Source organism: Falco rusticolus, chromosome 4, assembly GCF_015220075.1.
Source record: "Falco rusticolus isolate bFalRus1 chromosome 4, bFalRus1.pri, whole genome shotgun sequence".
NCBI classification, from domain to species: Eukaryota; Metazoa; Chordata; class Aves; order Falconiformes; family Falconidae; genus Falco; species Falco rusticolus.
The window spans coordinates 89,036,680-89,056,448 of record NC_051190.1 but is presented as its reverse complement, the minus strand read 5'-3'; the positions used below and the strand labels follow the sequence as shown (position 1 = coordinate 89,056,448).

At 40.7% G+C, this 19,769-nt stretch overlaps 1 protein-coding gene across 9 annotated transcripts in view; it reads left to right on the top strand.

Moving 5' to 3' along the window:
• Positions 1–19,769, top strand: part of TNS3 (tensin 3) — a 235,740-nt gene that overhangs the window by 90,184 nt on the left and 125,787 nt on the right. For 7 of the 9 annotated variants that reach the window (XM_037386083.1, XM_037386084.1, XM_037386080.1 and 4 more), the window contains one exon: positions 8,739–8,777. In XM_037386083.1, the coding sequence (XP_037241980.1) occupies positions 8,739–8,777 (39 nt within the window). Of the gene's footprint in view, positions 1–5,136; positions 5,188–5,222; positions 5,301–8,738; positions 8,778–19,769 lie in introns of those variants that run through there. The other 2 variants (XM_037386088.1, XM_037386086.1) reach the window with 2 other exon arrangements.

Here is a 19,769-nt window from a genome sequence, read left to right as displayed (position 1 = left end):
AAGGCAACAGCAACATCTTGAAGGGTACTGGGAGCATCAACAGTGGCTGTAATTGGCTAGCAGGCAAAATGTCCCAATTACATGTAGCATTTTGTGCCAATGCTGTGTCATACTATATTGCTTTTGCTGGGTGTTTTGATGAAGAGTGTACACTCCTACGAGCTGGTTGAATTCTGTCTTGCAGTATTGCATCTCAAAAAGTTGGAGTTACCCCAGCCTCAGATTGCAAGGAGCTGCCTTGCTCATTTGATTGAAGAATGAAAATGGAGTTACAGACATCATCATGAATAGCCACAATTTTGTGGAAATGTAGAATGAGAACGAGTACTGTGTTTCAAAGGTTGAGCTCTTATCCCAGAAGTCCTAACTGTTTTATATCAGCAAGCTGAAATGTCTAAGCTACTCTAGGATTTGCTTTTACAACTTTTGTGATAACACAGCACTTCATAGCATTTTACTAGTGATTATTTCTAAAAGGCTGCTTCCCTTGTCTTATTCTGTCTTGCTGAAGAAAACATTTAAAATACCTCCCACAGTTAAAGCATAATAAAGCAAGTTCAGTCTTAGTGAAAGCTGCCTGTTTGGGAGAGCTAGTTTTGATTAAATATGTATTTAAGCCTGTCGTAGGGAGAACATTCTGTACCCTTTTGCTGCATTATCTCTTTCCTGAATAGCGCAAAATTTGAAGGTATATTTAGAATATATATGTTTAAGGCTTTGTTTTAATATATTTTGAGAGAAGCGAAATTTGTTAAAATGACCATAGGGCTATGAAAAATCAAGATTGTGATGTAAGAAAGTCAGAAACACTGTAATACTCAGGTGCTTCCAGTGCCTTCATGTCAGCCTCCAACAAAGTGCTCTCAATCTCAAAAATAGGCGAACTAGGGCCTTATAGATGGACCCTGTCTTTACAGCATGAGAATACATTTTGGCGGGAAAGTGTGTGTGTGTGGATCTGCCGTGGTTCTCAACCCTTTGGGCTACTTCGGCCTCCTGTGACATGCTGAGCAGTGTACTCCAGCGGTTTTCCCCAAGGATTTCGGTGAAGTTCCTGCTGGAGAGGTCATTCAGCCTCTTGGACATGACTCTTGCAGACCTTCTATCACAGGCTGAAACCCAGCCTGTGCTGGACTGTTGTATGTACCTTTGGGTGGCCTCATTCAAAGAGCTATCTTTCCTTTCCTTCTTGTTATTTAACAAATTTATGCATTAAACTGGCCTTAGTGAGTTGCAGAGAATCATCCTGCAGATGGATGGTTTTCAACTCTAGGGAAATAAAAATCAAACACCCCCATCCCCCCAACTAATTATTTTACCAACAGGTCTGAAGTGACTTCTGTCTTTATATCTTTCTGTGATGTTGAGCAGAAGAGACTGTCATTGCTGTCTTCTGGAGCCCTCCTCCTTCACCACATTGCCCTCTTCTCTATAATGTATATTAAGGAAAAAAGATCACTCCCCCCTATTTTAACCTAAGTTTATTGTTTAAATATTGCTTTCATGCTATCTTGGGAACCATAATGTCTCTAGCTCTTACACTGTTGCTCAGCTGTTGGAAGCAGACTGAAACCCAGAGAAATCACACCAACATATATATATATGTATGTATGTAAAAGGTCGGCAGTTCTGAGGTTCAGCAGGTCTGGTGCACAGCTTGTTGCCTTGAGCAAATGCAATCCTTGCTGGTAGCGTGTTCCTTTGGGAGAGGCGTATGTCCAGGGAACTGTGCCGCCATTGCTTGCTAGGGCCTCCCTGTCTGGTAACCCTGCGAGATTTGTTTCAATTTGCAAATGAAGCATGTTTTCTCATGGGGATTACACCAAAATAAATAGGCCTGGAATCCTGAAAGGATAACATAGTTTGCCAAGGAATGTGTAGCTAATTAAGCTTGGAGAGGTCAGATCTGACCTAAAGAAAGCAGAAGTCAGTTCTTGCAAAGATGTGTGCAATTGCCAAATTAGGATTATTTTTTTTTAACTGTTCTTTAAAGCAGCAGCAAAGTGAGATACTTTGAGCAAAGATACTATGTGTTTACACTTATTTAGCATCAAATCCTTTCAACCTACTTTATAAACCTGTGGTTAAACAGATTAATTGGGACAGGAGCCAGCACTCCATTTACATACAGTTCAGGCTGTCAAACCAGACCACAGTGCAAAGGGGTGGTGCAAAGCCTGGTAGAAGTCTAGTTTTAGGATCTTGGGGCTCCTGCTGTATGGTTTAACCTCTTAGCGACATCCAGGTTCTTCTGAGTGAGTTTCTTGTCCTTTGCTTCTGAACTCTTTTGGAGCAAATCCAGTGACCTGATAAAGAAGAGGACTTCACCTCTGATTACTGGTTTATGGTTATCAGGAGAGATAACAATCCATTTTTGATTCTAAGGATCTTCTGTTTCACTGGAGTTCTGAAGAAGTTCTTCAGTTTACCCTTCTCCCCCATAACCTATGTGGCAAATGTCTTGCTGTATATTTGTTCTTCAGAGCGCTGGAGAACAACTTTTACAACATAGGTTGAAACTGTGACTCTGCAAGATCAAATATCACAGCATGGAAGAAAGCCAGACTTCGAGGTGGTGAAGATACGTGAACAATACATTTCTGTATCTGGGGATGGCTGCATTCCTAGTTAATTGTGAAAGGTTTATTTTCCTTCAGCAACTTTGTTTGAAACAGCTTTGTGGCTTTGTCTGGGAAACAGGGATTTGTATGTAAATAACTACTCTAAATTTTTAAGTCCCTCCTGAAGGTATGTAACTTTCCATTTCAGGTGCTAATTTCAGACTTTGTTTCATAAGGCATAATCACTAGTAGACAGAAAAGAGCTGTGCACGGGTTAGGCCTGTAGGAACATGGCTTAGATGTTACAGTACTCAGTTACTCATGTGTTTTTTTTCCAAGAAACACATAGAGAGTTCCTCAAGGTTCTGCTGATCCTCTTTACATCTCGTTGAGGTGGGTCCATATAGTGTTAGCATTATTTCAGCAAACAAAAAATACTGAAGTTGAGACATTAATAAAAGGGCGCCAAAATGTCACTGTTGGAATGTGGTTTTGAATTGTTCTGTTGTTCCCTGTAGCAGCTTTATCACAGAATGAGAGGAGAGAAAAAATGTAATGTGTTAGGAAGCTCTTCTGTTGTTTCTTGGATTCTGCACACTCTATGACAGCATTATATGTGAATAAATCTTTGCATTTTATTGATAAACATGAACGAAGCCCATGAACAGTTTTTCAGGTGTAGTTGTCTTTGCAATTTACAATGCAATCTTTTTGTTTCTTAGAAACTTAACTTCAGAACTGCTTTACATTAGTCAAGTAGGAGGGTTGTTTCCCTAGGGCAAAAGAATTTGTTGTTCTGAAGTGAAGTGGAAATGGTGTATAGGTGCACTGAATCACAGTGCTGGTTTGTATCTATTACTTTTTTCCCCCCCTTTGTTTTCTTTGTGGGAACACAGTTATATCTTGTTAATTAAAACATTGTAGTGACTGCAAAGTGCTCGTTCATTTTCTGCTGTGTTTGGTAGATCTTCCTTTAAGGCTGCTGTTTTCAATGTGTCAAAACATGCTTAATTTGAAGAGGAAAATACAGTGGGTTTGGGGCACGCTTTATAGCTATTCTCTCTAGCATGAAATGCTCAGGGTGCTTTGCTTAATCTCCAGGACAAAAGTCTTGAGTTAGATACTGAGTTAGATCACACAACTAGAGATGTGGTGGTGGTGCTTTTGGTTGTTTTTAAATTATTATTATTTTTATTATTATTATTAAATAGAAGTTGTGTAACTTTTTAATCCCAAGTTAATATCCCAATAATGTCCCTTTTTATTCTAGAATTTGGATTTACATTTTTTTTTATTTAGTCATCTTACAAGTTGTATCTTTGAAAGCACAGAGTTACTTTAAGAGATGCTGCACTTAATGTCCTTTAGTTTGTTTCCTTAGTGAGTAAGGGGATTTATGATTTGAGCATTTTGTGGGGTGGGTTGGAAGATCATAGAATCATAGAATGGTTTGGATTGGAAGGGACCTTAAAGATCATCCAGTTCCAACCCCCTGCCACGGGCAGGGACACCTCCCACCAGCCCCGTCCAGCCTGTCCTTGGACACTGCCAGGGATGGGGCACCTGCAGCTGCTCTGGGCAACCTGTGCCAGCGCCTCGCCATCCTCACTTCCTAATATGTAATCTAAATCTGCCCTCTTTCAGTTTAAAACCATTCCCCCTTGTCCTATCAAGAAGGGGATGATCACTGACAGGCATGTCAAAAGAAGAAAATTAAGCAGAGAAATTTCTTACGTTTTCAGGGCTTAACTCCAAAGCTGTAGTTTTAAATAAATAGGTGTGTGTGTTTAAAAGCAAACCAACCAACCAAAAAAAACCTGGGGAAAGAAAAATGTGTATGTAAAGACACATATTAAGTATTTCCATGAGCTTACCATTTGGGCTCCTGACAGTCATTTATGCAACAGTCACAAGGTCTCCTAACATCACTGTAACTGCACATGATTTGGAGGGTATCAGTGGATTCATCTTGCTGCTCTCTTTCCCCTTTCTCATCAATTTTGTAACATGATAATTAGTGAACTAGAACAAACTGTTTTTTAGCAGGTCATGTATATATTTGATGAAGAATCCTCCCCTTGCACATCCTTTGTGTTACACGTAACCTGTGGCATGCATGCCAGCGTTTCTTACTTGATAAAACTGTTCCTTGGAAGAAAGTAATTCAGTATAGCCAAACTGTTAAATTGCTTTTGCAAAAGCGATATGATAGCGTTCGATATTTGGACTTTGAAATGCACCTTTGGGAATAACTGGCTCGTTCTTTGAAGATGGTTCTTCCTCTGAATGATAACCTACTTCTTGCAAAAAGAAAATAAAAAGGAAGGAAGGTAAAAATGAAAGATGCACCTAGGAGTGAAAAAAAGCCTTGAAATATAAGTACGGGATATGCCAGAAAATGACCTGTTGTGCAGCAGTGAGGGGCACTGTCGTGTCTGTTACAGCAGGCGGGGACACATTTTATTTCCTTAGTGCCAGATATCCTGAAATTTGTTGACATTTTGTCTTGTTTGAGTTAACATTTATCTGGAGTTGGTTGGTTACTCATTAACTGGTGTGGCTGGTGTTACAGTAGTATGAAGGAAAACTACCTGCAGATTCATTGGAGACAGAATTCTTCATCAAAGTAATTATTTAAATTTTTTTTCCATCAATACGGGAGTTTTCCAAACTAAGGCTCTATTCAGGAAGTATCCCACCAGGAAAGTGTTTCTGTATTAACTGTGTATACAAGAACAGGTAGTTTGTCTTTCCAGTATTTGCTTGGTTATTTGTGGGTAGCCTAATACGTCTATATGCATGTATGTGCATGAGTCAGGTGCTGAAAATGTAACTGGTTTTGAAAATCAGGCAAGACATGTCCATATTCTGATACTGGTTGTTAATACATGAATTTGCAGGAGTACGAAAGCTAAATGCACCTTGGTTGTATGGAACTCTGAAGTACTACACTATTGCATATCCAGTGTATTTCTTAAAAGAATAAAGAAAAGCTGACAAACTAGGTGATTACAAATGTCGGTTTTGGTTTTGTGTTCATATTTTTTTTGGTTTGGGTTGGGTTTTTTGTTGTTGTTGATCATTTGTTTTTTTGGTTTTTTTTTAAGATCAGCTGCAGCTTATTTGGAGAATCAGAAAAGTCCTGACATTTATTGTTTAGCGTGGTTGGTACACAATATGCATAACTTCTTCAACTGATGAATGAGATGTTTATAGTCCATTTTGTCTCTGTATTGATACTGGATTGAAGCCCTGCGGTCTTGCTTTCCAGCTCTATACTTCTTTTCTAAATGCTGATTTTTATTTTTTTAGTATGTCTCAGACCTTTGCAAACCAGGAAAAAAAGAGTTGGAGCCACTCATATCCTCAGCTGAGGTTGCCTAGACCTTGTGACAACCTCTGTTATCTGTGAACACGTCAGCTCTTTTGCTTTTAACCTGCGTCTAGATTAACAGTGGAAGAATTTGCTGCAACTGCTTGTGAGACCTGAAATTAGGAGACATAGAGACCTTGACTGTTTTCCTTCATTTGGGAAGAAATACGCTATTTGTGTATATGGAGTCAGTGAAAAAAAAAGTCAATGCACCTTGGATGATTCAGTGTGTCTTGCATTGAGTTTTGTAGCTCAAAAACAGTAGCAGTGCACCCAGATCTTTGGCTGTGTTATGCATTTACAGTGCTCTGCGGTTCAGTGACGGTTCAACACAGCAATAAGTGGTCACCAGGGATTGCAGTTCATACCAGAAGGGGTCTTATGTAACTTTTTTGGTAGTCCTAGAACAGCACCATCTAACACCAGTGTTGATCTTTGTAAAAAGAAAGTGTGAAAGACCCACAACCAGGGCAAGATGGAGCCTATCTGTAAAGTCAGGTTGCTCCGTATAGCTGTTGTAGGCAGAGTGAAGCTCAGAGAAGAAAAAAACCAAGGAAGTGCTAACCGTTAACATTAGCTCTCATCATCTTACAGCCCTGAGCGTGTGTGAGTTGACTGAACAAAATGCCACAGATCTGCCAAAAAAATCCGTAATTCTTTGCTGAAGTTCTTTTCCCGTGGATGTCCCTAGTGCTCTTGTGTCAGAATAAAGAGGACTTTTCTTATTTCTTAGGCAGTGAGTCAGCTGTAATTATTGAGGAGGTTACAGCAGGGTTGTGTTTTCGTTAGCCAAGGGGAAAGGAGATGCTTGATTCCTCGAGGATTTTTAATAGTGGAGGGAATGGAGAGAGAAGAGGTGATATTGATGTGCTCCAGTGATGACAATTATTTTATAGTGTTTCTGATTATTAATTATGTGAGCATGTAATATCAGTTCATCTCTGCTTTTCCACTGCACTACCCAGCCAGCCTGCAAGCTCCTTTGGGGTTTCCGTTAATTCTTTTTCTTCCTAGTGTAGGCAGAGAAAGGAAAGTAATAGTTGAAATTTCAGTTTTTATCTATTTTAACCTTACGCATTGCTAATGAGAACACTAGCAAAAGCTGGATTTTAGTGCTCCAAACTGCTCTGCCTGGTGGTTTGCCACTTTGGCTTGAAAGGAGAATTGGTGGTTGTAATTGAAGGTGGCATCTGAAGTTTTACATGCTGTGTTGGGCGAGGGCTCACAGAGGCAGATGTCTTCGCTTTCAGCAGCGGGAGTGCTATCATGACAGCTTAGTTAACATCTTCCATGTGTTTAGTACGGATGTTTGGTTGGGTAGGCTAGTGAATCACGAGAGGCAGTCATGAAACGAGCTGCAGAAATGTGGCGTATTAAGACCCTGGACTTGCTAATCCTGCTGAGGAGCCCAAGGGTGCAGCAGACCAACCTCCACAGCTCCTCTCTGTCCTGTGTTTCTCAGGGATAGTGTGGAGATCATGGGGAGGCTGGGAGTGGAAAATCAAAGTGCTGCTACTTTTATTTACTTTTTTAATAAGTCCTTTGTGTTTTAAGAAGTGTTGAGAATCAGTTACATGCCTTTCACAAGCAATTATGAAGGCAAATGCCATCCCTTCCGTGCTGGTGGTTAAGAGCTGTTCCTCGGAGGTAAGACCAGAGCAGGCTGTCCTGGTGTAATCGGGTCTGTCTCTTTGGGCTGCCTGCAGGACTGAGGTTTCTTTTTGTTCTTTCAGCTTGCTCTGTTGCATGGATGGCATCTTCTTTTTATTACTCTAACGCTTATAAGTGATGCATCAGGCCCCTCCTACTCGGTAACACACTCTGAGCCATGGCTTGAGAGCTGGTGGGACAGCTCACCAGTGGGACCAGAGAGAGAACACCTTTGTAGTCCAGGTGTTGCTGCTGAGTTCCTGGCTCTGCTCTGTTGGCTGAGAGGCGAGTCCATCCTGGAGAGCTGTAATTGTGAAGGTGAACGCGTTAAATGAAAGGAGTTTTCACTGGGGTTAGCCTCAAAGTGCTTGTTAAAGTGAGCGTGTATGATGACTTACTGGGGCTCAGCTGAGTGGTGTAAATTGATGAACCACAGTCTTTTGACTTGGCTGTGTGAGGTCCGAGGGTGCCTGCAGCTAACTCTTGCTTTTCCCTAGATCGTCGGGTAATCTGAGTTAGTCATGCTTTCCTTGGCTTTCTTGTGTTTTAGTTTTGAATAGTCAAACAAGAGTGGTTTTTGTTGGTTGGTTTTGGTTTTTTTTTTTGGTGTGATGCATCCAGAACATGTTCTCCATAGGAAGCGTTTTAACGTGAAGCCAAGCCTCTGAAATTATGTGAGTCCACGGAGTATCTGTTCTGCTTTCTCTGCTCAGCCTACACCCATTAAAAAAGCCAGAACAAGAAATAAGGTGTTAGGAACTGCTGAAGTCCTAGAGTACATGAAAAGCAGAATACTTATTTATTAACTAAAACTGAGTTGATATGAGAAGGCTGCAAAGGCTGGAGGAGGGAAGAAAGCCCTCCACATTTCCCTGCATATGTGACCTGAGGGAAGGCATTACTCTTCAGCTGGCTCCACTGATGACAGCATGTGTGCAAGGCACCGAGTTAGCACTGAGCTAATGCAAACTGTTCAGGGGGCTGAGAGAAAGTAATGCAGCTGAGGACACTCGGATTCTGCACCTGGTCTGGTTGGTGCCCATTTGCCTCTGCCTGGATTTTGGAGTATTTGAGGGAGCTCAGTCAATGGGATTGGGTCAGCTCCAAAGGAAGTATCTTTTTTTCTCTTATTTTATTATTGTGTTTTATTCCAGGTGGTGACACCCTGCTTTCTTCCAAGCAACTACGAACTGGTAAGTGATTTTGGCACTACTGATATCCATCAGGTTTTATTAGGTTATAGATTAAGTTATTCCTGTAGCCTCCAATAATCTTTTGTTATTTCAGTACTGTGCCATCACCTTTCCCCTGTGAGGGCCTGGCAAATCAAGGGTCTGTTCTTGAAGCTTGTTAGTGTCCTGTCCCATGCAGGAGTCTGGTTGTTTTATTGAGCATTTTTCAAGGCTAAAGATTAACTGGGTGAAATGTTTTCTGCCGGTTTGGATTCTCCTTAAACGGGACAGGATGACCTGCCTGTGATGCCACAACCATGTGCTGTTGTCTGTGTTACCTTATCTGCTTTTGTTTGTGTGTTTTAAATAACAAAAGAAGACATTAATTGTTTCAACATACGGATGTCTTATTTCAGTTTGGAAATATGGATAGCAGACTATTTGGTTGGGGCCTGTTGTTTTTTGTTGCTGGGGGAAGAGAGGAAGCTAACCCATGCTTCCTCATGATAGGAAAATGATAAGGCTTTTCTGGCTGGCATGACTGAGTTTGGTTATTTCAGCTCTAAGGGTAATATGAATAATGCCTGGAGGATGGGATGCAACAGCTATTTATTGAACCAGCACTACCACGTGCTAGTGCCGTTACTAGAACTAATCAGGCAACAGCTGATGCCCAAGTGTCAGCTGAGAGCCCTATGTATTTACATATGTGATGCAGCTACTGGCAACTGGGCATCCTGCATCTCGCTCCTGCCTTGCGACAACAATTGGCCAAGACACTTTGCATATTTCTGTGTCTTGATTCCCTGCTGGAAAAATGCAGGTAATGCTACTTGCCTAATATGAACCACAGAAGTCAAAAAGTGCTTTGGATGTGTTGGTTCATGCTTTTCTTAATCATTGTCCTTTAAAAGAAAGGCTGGAATCCTAAATCTGTGGTTCACGTTATTAGGAGGAATGTGAATATCAACTTGTGGGAGGTCTCTCCTAATTTTGACCCAGTAATTTTATGAATTAAATCACGTCAGAGTCTGAGGATCCTCTATGGCATTACTGCTAAAATCATAAATAGAAAATAAACCCTTCCTTACATCTGCAGCTCACAGTATTAGATGCAGACTGGCAACTGTGGTTGCTGTTTCTTGTGTGTTGTGCATGCAACCTGCATATGGATTCTGACATGGAAAATTTGTCATTCAGCAACAATTTTAAGCATACAGCAACCTGTGGGATATGGTACCAGTCATTGCCGTTAATAATTCGGGTTGAACTTGGTTTATGTGAACTGTGAACATGGGGCAATGCGGGTGATCTGGGCAGTGTGGCTGGCAGAAGTGGTCTAACCTGTTTTAGTTCACTAGCAGGGACGTAGCCAGAGATATACTCAGTCCCTGAATAAAACATTTACTAGTTTTAGGCAGAAGAAAGGGTAGATTTTAATTTAAATTTATTGCAGGGAAAGCTGTAGGTGAAATACTTTCACTACATACTGTGTAATATGTTCTTATTATTGAGAGTGAGGCTGAGCTTTTTTTTTTGCTTTTGCTGTGAAATGTGGTTACACTTTCAGATTGGGAGTCTGCCTTGTGCCCAAATAAATTTTAGCTGTTTAATGAAGAGTTATCTTGTTCTGAAGAAGGATAACCTATGACCGTATTAGCTGTAAACAGTTTCTTTTACAGTCATTTTGAGTGTAAAATACTGAGAAGATCAAGAACGAGTAGTTGGGATCTTTAAATAATAAGGACGGCAGTACTCTGTTCCAATTAATCAAAACTTCGTTGCATTGCAATTTGCTGCTGAACTATGGATTTATCCCCATTCATTCCAGCCAAGGAATTCCAGCCTTCCAGTTCTGATGTGAATAAACGATGCATATGCCTGCTCTAAATTAGTGCTACATATATTTAGCCAATGTAATGGTTGCTCTCCTTAATGTGGCTTACAGCAAGAACTATAGTTAAACTCTCAGTGGCATGTTTGCTGAAGACTGTTGAAGCCTGACGAAACTCACAGATGCTCTTTTTCTTCAGAATGTGGTTTTTATTGATTATTTTCAGCTTGGATGTCTGTTTCCAAAGAGGCCTTTTCTTCCCATTTCTGATGAGCTGTGTATATTGGAGCTGTGTAATGACATCAGGATCTTCACAGATCAATGCAATGCAGCTGTTTGGCGTTTCAGGTGCTATATAAACCAGCTGCTGTGAAGTGTTCTAATACTGCTTACTTTATGTTGTCATGCACATTCCTCTGGTCGGGGAAAGGGGGATGTTGTTAGTCCAGCTCTGTTAATTCAAGTCAAATGTTGAACAAAGGTGACCTATTCCGGTGCACTTTGTTTTATTTCACGAATAGGCAGTGGGTTAGTAGTGGCAATGGACTTTCATTGCAGAGGTGTACAGCGTGACCCAAAGTTTTTAAAAAAGAAATAAAAAGGGTGAAAAAGTGCTATGGTCACTGTTGGTTGGGGTTTTTTTTGTTGTTTTTTGGGTTTGGGTTTTTTTTTTTAATCTAAAGAGCTGACTTAGCTTATGTAACAGTTCTCCTAAAATTTCGTAAAAATCAAAGATGCCAAGTCTGTTTAAACAGCCTTTTCTGGAATTGTTGGATCTTTTTTTTGAAAGTTTTTCAATTACTTTTTTTTTAAACAACATTTTTAATTAAGGAAAAATTTACTAACAAGTACATACATTTTTCTTAAACAAGTCTTTTTTTCTAGCACTGCAAAAAGAAAAGGAGGTTTAAAGCTCCCTAACCTTAAAGTTCCAAACACACTTCATTTCATCTATTACTTTAAAAAGATAAAATACAGGGAAAGCCAATGGAAGGACGGTATTTTTGAGTTTGTGTTTAGATGCTAGGAAGTATTCTAGGGTGGTTTAAGATGCTTCAAGAAGGCAGTAAGTTTGTCTCCACTGATTTTTTTTTTTCCCCATCCTTCATGATCTTGTATTTTTGAAAAAGAATAAAGGAAATTAATTCCTCAGAGGCTTGCACATGTATCCCACCAAGTGTCTTGTGGTAATGAAATGTGGCATGAAGGCCCAAACCTCTTAGCATACATGGATTCTTATCTTAAAATTACTCCATCAGTTGAATGGCCCTTCTCACTGCATGACTTGTCAGTTTTAAGGCACAGTTAAGTAGTGATCTTTACCAGGGAAATTTTGGATTTAACCTTTATAACCCTTCTTCTTCTGCTCCCCCCCCCCCCCCCTTTTTTCCCCTCTTTTTTTTTTTTTTTCCCCAGCTAGTTACTAAGGAATTCTGCATATCTATAGTGTTGTCATCTAAATACCACATTTCACAACCAGTTGTTATAAAGATTATATGTATGTAATATATATGTAAAATATAAACTCTTTATAATATTTATAAAGATTATATATCTCTAATGCAGAAAGATTAAGTGCAGACTTACCCAGCTACTTATGCTTTATTGTAACATCACTTCAAACTGAATTTTGTTTAGCTGTTTTGCCAAGTGTTGGATGGAAGTTTAATTATTTTGGTAGAAACTGGGAAGGGGGGTGGCAGTGGTTCTGTTTTTTTTGGTTTGCTTAACTCTGTTTTCCTTAAGTATGCAAGCCTCTTTTCTGCTTGTGAAGAGAAAAATCAGACTTTCACAGTCAGGCCCCTCCTAAAAAATGCAAAACCTGATTTTGAACAGTGCGTCAGACTGTGCTCTGGCCTGTCTCAAAAGAGGAGGTGAACAGAATAAAACTGGCTGTGCAAGAAAAGGGTGTTTTTTGTGTAGGTAGGTTTTTTTGGGATGTTTATGTTTTTTGTTATTTTTTTTTTTAAAGGAGTGGGAGAATACCTTGAAAAAATTGCTGAAGAAGCAAGTGGTGGAGTCTCAGTGGTCTCATCCTTATTGCGTATCTCCCTTGTTTCTCTGGTAGTTAACACATACCTTCATGCCTACAGCATTTTCTCAAAAGAAACTAAAAGTGAATTTTTGTGAAAATGTATTATGGTACAAAGAAAAAAAAAACAGGTGTATATGGGGGAAGAGAGGAAGAGAACAGAAAACCTTAAGAAAATTCAGTACTGTATCAGCATTTGAAAAAAAATTAGTCCTTTTAAGCAAAAACTCTCCCCTTCCTTTTTTTTTTTTTTTTTTTTTCCCCCCTCTCTATAGTGCCCGGTGACTGCAGTCCTCCCCAGCAGCTTTGGCTGAGAAAGATCAGTGGATACAACAACATGCGTTTTTATCCTTGCTGCATTCATTTATTTTTTTATGCATTCATTTATTTTTTAAACGCATCTTCCCAGAAAAAAATGTGAGGCCGCCTGTTGTTCCCAGGGAGCACAGCCAGCCTGTTTTTAGTGTGAGCCCGCATGAGATTTTCTGAGAAATCTGAGGCCGTTTGTGCTGCTGGGAAAGGCCTGAGCGTGCGGGTGACGGATTGCATTCTCCAGTTTCATTTTTAAGTGGGGCGTCAGTCCTAGAAGATGTAGGATTGTTAACTTGGGTTAATCAGGTGTGACCTCCAAGTGCCCTTGGGCGGTGGCCGTGGGGAGCTGGGAGCTGCCAGGCCACAGTGGTTCTGCTCTGCCTGCTGCCATGTTGGCTATCCGGCTTAGATCGGTAAAAGCTTTGCTGGAAAACTGCAGCAAGTGGGTTTGATTTGTAATAAAATTTCCCTGACTAATGGCCAATTAATTTCTGGGTTTTTCCTTCCTTATTCAAAGAATGTAAATCTTATGGAAAACTAGGGAAAGGCCCAGTTCCATTATTTATGGGGACTTACTTTTCCCCCCATATGCTGCATCCAAACTTTAGCTCACAGGACCTGTGAGATGTGCATATAGCAAACGTAGCAAGCACGATTTGGTGGAGGTGAAGGGTACAGAAAGCCAACCAGACCTCCCTGGGATCCTAGAGCATTGCTAGGATCTTTCCCGCCTCCTTCCCTCAGTCCTAGCAGAGCGGCGGTGCCAGGCCGCGCTGCCCGGCCAGCATGCCTGCACCTGGTGGGGAGGGAAAGTCAGTGGGGCTGGGCTGGGCCCCGTGTTGTTTGCAAAGCCGGGCGGGATCCAGTGGAGGTTTGTGTCTGCTGGTTCAGTTCCTGCTTTGTCGCCATCCAGAACCATAGTGCCTGTGTCTCTATGTGAAGAAGTCTGTGGGCTTTGGAAAAACCTTTATGGGGATGATGCTTCTCCACATCTGGTTCATACAGCTTTCCTGAATGATGGGGAAGCAAAGGTGGCTTGAAACTTTTTTAAGCTAGCACTTTTTTCCTCTTCAGTTTTGCTCTAATAAATTTTGATCTATGCTTTTCCCTTCCTTTCTCTTTTCCCAGCTTCATGATTCCTCTTTTTCTTGACTTCTTGATTTTAGTGCCGCGTTCCGCTAGTGCCCTCGATTGCAGAAGCACAAGACACCTTCTTGACAAAACCTGTGAGCTGCAGCCTGAATTGAAACACTTGACATGGTTAATTTTTCAACCTTTTTCAGATTTGCCGATCCCCAGAAGGGGGTTGATGTGGGCCCCTATATAATGCATTTCTGTGGGGTTTGTTTTTTGTTTTTATGTTCCAAGTGCTTACTAGAGTAAGCTATGGACCTCACAGGTCTGCAGAGTAGGGGTTCGGGAACATGATTTTGAAGCAGTCAGTGCCTTGTTCATGAATGTCCCCAACTTAGCTGTAAAAGGGACAAGATAATCAAACAGTGTGAGTGTGGATACCCCACTCCCCCAAATTAATGGAATGTGGTGATCCTGAATTAAGCAGCGCAGCATATGCCAAATTCAATAGCTAGTCATTGTATTTTCCAGGAGAGAGGGCTCATGTTGTTTCTAGGAATATTAGAGAACTAAACAATTTTGTAGAAGCTTAAATATGAAGTTTTGTTATAATGCAGTGTTCAGTCCCTGACATTCATCCCAAATGAAATGAAAATCAGGCTTTCTTGGAACAAAACCGTTCTGCGGCAGCGGGGGATCCATGGGAGGGAGTGGTTTGGGAGCTCCGCAGCCAGCTTTGCCTGCCTGTTGGTTTATGTTCTCCCAACCTCTCCCCGAGCGCGGCACTGTCACAGGCAGAAATGCCTGCTTTTCAGCAGCAGGACACGATTTGCTATACAACAGCTAAGCCCAGTGACAGGACGTCCTTGCAAGATGTCTCACGCTGCCTTCGGCCTTCCCAGCTTTCTTTTAGCTAAAGGGAAGTTACCCGTGTTTCAGGCTCCTTGGTATCCTTAGTTTTTACTTTGCATGGACACTTCTTGTATATGTTTGACTTTACTAAGGAAATGGGCTTACATAGATTCTGCTTGACAGCTCACACTGGAAAAGGGACATACACACTTCAGGGTAGGTTTTTTCTGCTTTTATGCATGTATTTTCCATTCGTTCATAGCTTATCTTGAGAGTGACAGATCTTGTGTCCCTTCTGAATGTGCTTTTAGTTAGTCTTTGAAAAGGCTTTCTCAATGGAAGAATGTGTAAAAGGAAAAGACAGTACCAGTCGCATCTCTGTAGTGTTTTCCAGCCAAATATTAAAAAAAACCCCAACAAAACACAAACCACAGAACTGTAGCACAAGGTATCACAGTGTTGTGGAGGACTGGCACCTTTCAAAAGGAAAAGACAAATCCTTTCAAATCCTTTAGTGTTAATTTAATTGGCTTTTCTTATAGCCAGTATTCATTGTCATAAGCACAGTTATCCATGTGGACGCCTCTTTTCTGGCAGAACTGTGAAGCAAATACCATTCCTTAGGTTCTAAGTTCTGATGTTTTGTCTGACATATAATAGTGGAAACTAATCTTCAGTCAGAAGCTAATCACATAGCATCCCGTTTTAGCTCACTGTCATTTCAGCAATCATGCTGGTTTAATTTGCTGTAGGGTAATGTTTTTCACATTGCTTCAAGAATTTAGTACTTGCACCTGAGTATCAAGGCGTGTTCAATAGGAGTGTTATGTGTGAACTTGCTTTTGCTTCTTCTTGCTGAATGTCATTAAATGCTGGAGCGAGAGAGGTTGAAGCTCAGGTCTGTTTCTTGCAGAAATGTCACAGCATTACCTGGTAGATGTGGGGGAGGAAGGGAGGGAAGCTGGAGTTTGTTGGGTTTTAGGTTCTTTAAAGTGGAACCCAAATGAGAAGCTTTCAGGGCAAGGTAGCCCTACTAATTAGCAAAATGTTAACAGAGGTGGAGAAGCTGTCTTTATTGAAGGGAGGGAGTAGTGCATTTCCTTTCGCATTCATTTAAGGGCTGATGTGTATTCCTTTTGTGCTTACTAAAAGGAACATAACCTTTTCTTTTTTTTTAAGTAACTGCAATTTTATCTTTTGCTTTAATGGCTTTAGTTTTAGTTCAGAGAGGATTTTTTAGGGGACTGTTGGCAGGAATCTGCATAGTTTTGTCCTGTGATGGCAGGAGGGGGAGGTAGTACAATTTTTTTGGAATGATTTTTTCCTTAAGCCATAGCAAAATGTTTTTTATTTCTAACCATGTGGATCTAATATCCTTTGAACTGGCTTTATGGGGGGGCAGAGAATGTTTTGCTGTGTTTGATATTCTTGAAATGCTGTGATTGGTGAGGTGCACAAGTAACACGTTAGCTGCAATATACTTTCATCACAGCGTTCAGTACGTTATATTGGGTCAAAGTATAATGGCTGCACATGGGGCTAATGAGATGTGAGAGGCATCTAATCTCCTCTTCTCTCTGATTTTGAGTTTTACACTGGGAAAGTGATTCTAGTAATACAGGTGACAGCTTCCCCCTGGAGAATAGTAGCATTTCTTATGCTTTTACAGGTAGTATTGGGAAAAAACACCCCAAAAATGACATGTGGTGGGATATTGTAATGTGCAGTGGTGTTTTCCGTATGAGGTAGCAGGTCCTTTGCCTATGGCAATGTGTCTTCCAGCTGGCAGAGAGGAGAGGGAGAGAAGTTGGGAAGTGGAAACAGTGGGCACGAAGCGAGGGGGTTTGATGTCGCTGTAGAAGGAGGGAGGGAGGACAGTTCTGTTATGGAGTTGGCAAGATCAGTTTTGCTGTCCTGGTTAACATTTTTTGGTTTGCTTTACTTTTTTTCTCCTGAATGTCCCATAGACTTAGGTCATCCTGGTTCCTTTGCCATCTCTTTTTCTTTTTCTCTTTCGGGACTTAAAGTAAGATTTGACTGGCACAGCTGTATCTTAGAGTGGTCACCCCATGCTAAAGTAGAAAGTAATGATGATGTTCCAAGAAGAAATGTCAAGCTTTCGCTAAACCCTTTAGAAATTTGAGATGTAGCTCTTCTGTCTTAATGTGGCTGATAGTCTTGGTTAAGATCTTTAGCTTGGATATTAGAATATACTTTCAAAGCCCCCCTTCATTTGTGTCCAGAGACTTGAAGCTGGATCTTCCATATCTTAAATGAGCGTACCACATTAGTTAGCAGCTGAAGAATTTTATTTGTAATTTTCTTCCTAGAGTTGATGAATAAGCAGCAAGAGTAGCAGTATTTGGCTTGGGGACAACCATTTTAAAGCCATGCAGGGAGCGTGCAGAGACTTGAGTGTACATCCTTAGGTGGCCCAGTTTTGAAAGAAAGGGATTAGATGCTGGCATCTGCTTACTGTGTGTATGTGTATATACGTGTGTGTGTGCACACACACATACACATGTTACACAAAGACTTGTATTTACCTGGGATGGTTTTGTCACCACAACTCATTTAAGCACTCTTCCCATTAAATCAGAAGAAAAAGGGCACAGAGTCATCCTGCCAGTTGAGATAGTTATGTCAAGCCCGCTGCTTCTAGCACTCTGTGTTCCCTCTCTGTAGTAAGGTGGAGGGAGAGAGCTATTGCTTCCAGCTGAGTGAGAGAATATAAGGCATTTCAAGTAGGGGCTGGACAAGCCAAAGAGCAAGTTCAAAACACTAACAAAGAATGAGGAAAGAGGATATTCTTGCTTCTTGTTCTATCTATTAGTTATGCTCAAAAACTTTCAGACTACACCAGTCCAGTGCTAAACTGAGAAATACATGGAAAAAATCCTTTTGAACTGGCAGCCATTAGGTGTAAACCTCATTTATGTCTCTGTTCTATATGCAGTAACACATACAGGCTGCTTAGTTGTTCTGGAAGGGTAGGTGCTGAGCTCAGCTTGCGCATGAACTTTCTGGGGAAGAGCAAGACAGGTGGCATGTTTTCCCAAGAGCTGTGTTTGTGGAGCCCGCAAAGTCTTTCTGTGCGGCAACCTCCAAGGGAATCAAAAAATTGTATTTTGCCTTTTTGTCTACAGATTTGTGTATTCCTGCTAAGTAGCCATGAGCATCTTAAGACATGAAATAGTAGTAACTAAGGTTATAACGATACAGGTGTTTGTCTTCTATATCATCTTTAATCTGCTGAGAACTTGGAAGTTTCAGTCAATTTAGGGTTTCTGGGTTGAATTAATAGCATGAGTTTATATATTAGTTCTTCTGACTGACAGGTTTGTATGTTTAGCACTGTGGAGATTTGATAGCTGACAAGCAGAGTCAAGTTATTAAACAAAAAATAAAACAACCTCAAAACCTTTTCTTGTGAGATTGGCTCACAGTTAACTCCTGTTGTAAGGCTTATGGTTTGTGCAGGATGTATGCCCTATTAAATCTGGGGGGTGCTCATTGAATTAAGCAAGGTGTTGCTACTGTAATGTGCACTCTGAGAATCTGTAACTGGGTTTTGACTTGAGATGTGCTACTCGAGTGTATCTGAATCTCAGTAACCTACCAAAAAAAGCTGACAGTTATAAAGCTGCATCTCTAGTTCAAAGTGTCTTTCCCACAGCAGGCTTTGGGCTCATGTTTGCAGTTGTACCACTGCAGGTGTCTGCAAGGTGGAGAAGTTGTGTGGCCATGTGAGTGTCTTGGGGTGCCCATAACCTGTCTTGGGCAGAGGCTGGTATTCTTGGTTTGGGCAAACACTGTTCCTGTGTGTGTACGTGCTGCTTTAGCTTTTTTTTTTTTTTTGAAAGTTGTTATTTTTTAACACTTTCCAAGTTGTGAGTTACTGCACAGTGTTGAAGTTGCAGGAGAATCCAGCTGTGCTCAGCAAAGCAATTCAACAGGGAGAGCTGGGGTTTTGTATTAGTGACTGTGCCATTTGAAGATGGTCTGGTCCCCACAATCAGAAAGCAGTTTCCTGCGATTTTTTCCCTCCTTTGAATGTGCTTTCTGAAGAAGTAAGGCTCAATACGAGTTACTCTCTTACCTGTCAGTCTGCATGTGGTAGTGTGCCAGTGAAAATTATGAAGAGACAAAACATGTTTCACTGTGCATTTTTATGTGTTACTTTTCTGCCCCTTTTAGTTTGTTTTAAATGTACAAGATAAATATTAAGTTTGATTTGCATAAGGTTTGCACGTCTCATCCTAAACTCTTGGAAAGTATTGCAGAGTGCTGTTTTAACAGCTGTTATGTTTTGTTCCAAAGGTGTCTATATTTCAGTGGCGGGTATATTTCAGTGATTCTTTTTCTCTATAGAATTTGCAGGCAAGATCTTCCAGACTGTGAAATGATTTTGCATTCGGCAGGGTACAGATGCAGATGGGCTGTCAGCTGTAATGATAACACTGTTCCTACAGCAGCAATGTACCTTGCTACAATTTAGCTTTAATTTCTTCTGAGCAAAACCTTGTTGATTTCTGCACAGAATTTGAAATTGTCTTTTGAAGCAGTGGTTTTATGCAGTTGGATGCTAGGTATTGCTCTTTGCAGAAAGGGTTCTTTGCAGACTTGTGGAGCAGGAGTTTGTTGTGGTCTTTCCTAACCTACAGCACTGACTTTGTTCTAGTGTGACTTAGTTTTCTCATTTTGAGTGCTTTTCAAGGTGACATATTTCTGTTATTCTCCCATTATAATTCCAAATAGTAAAATACTTAATTCAGGGTATCTTCTCTTGTGAAATGCCAAATTTTAACTTTGTTGAAGTCTTAAGCAAACATTTTGAGGGCTTTTATATTTTTACTAGTTTCACCACTGTTCTTTCCCATTATTTTACCTTGATTTCACACTGATTGTG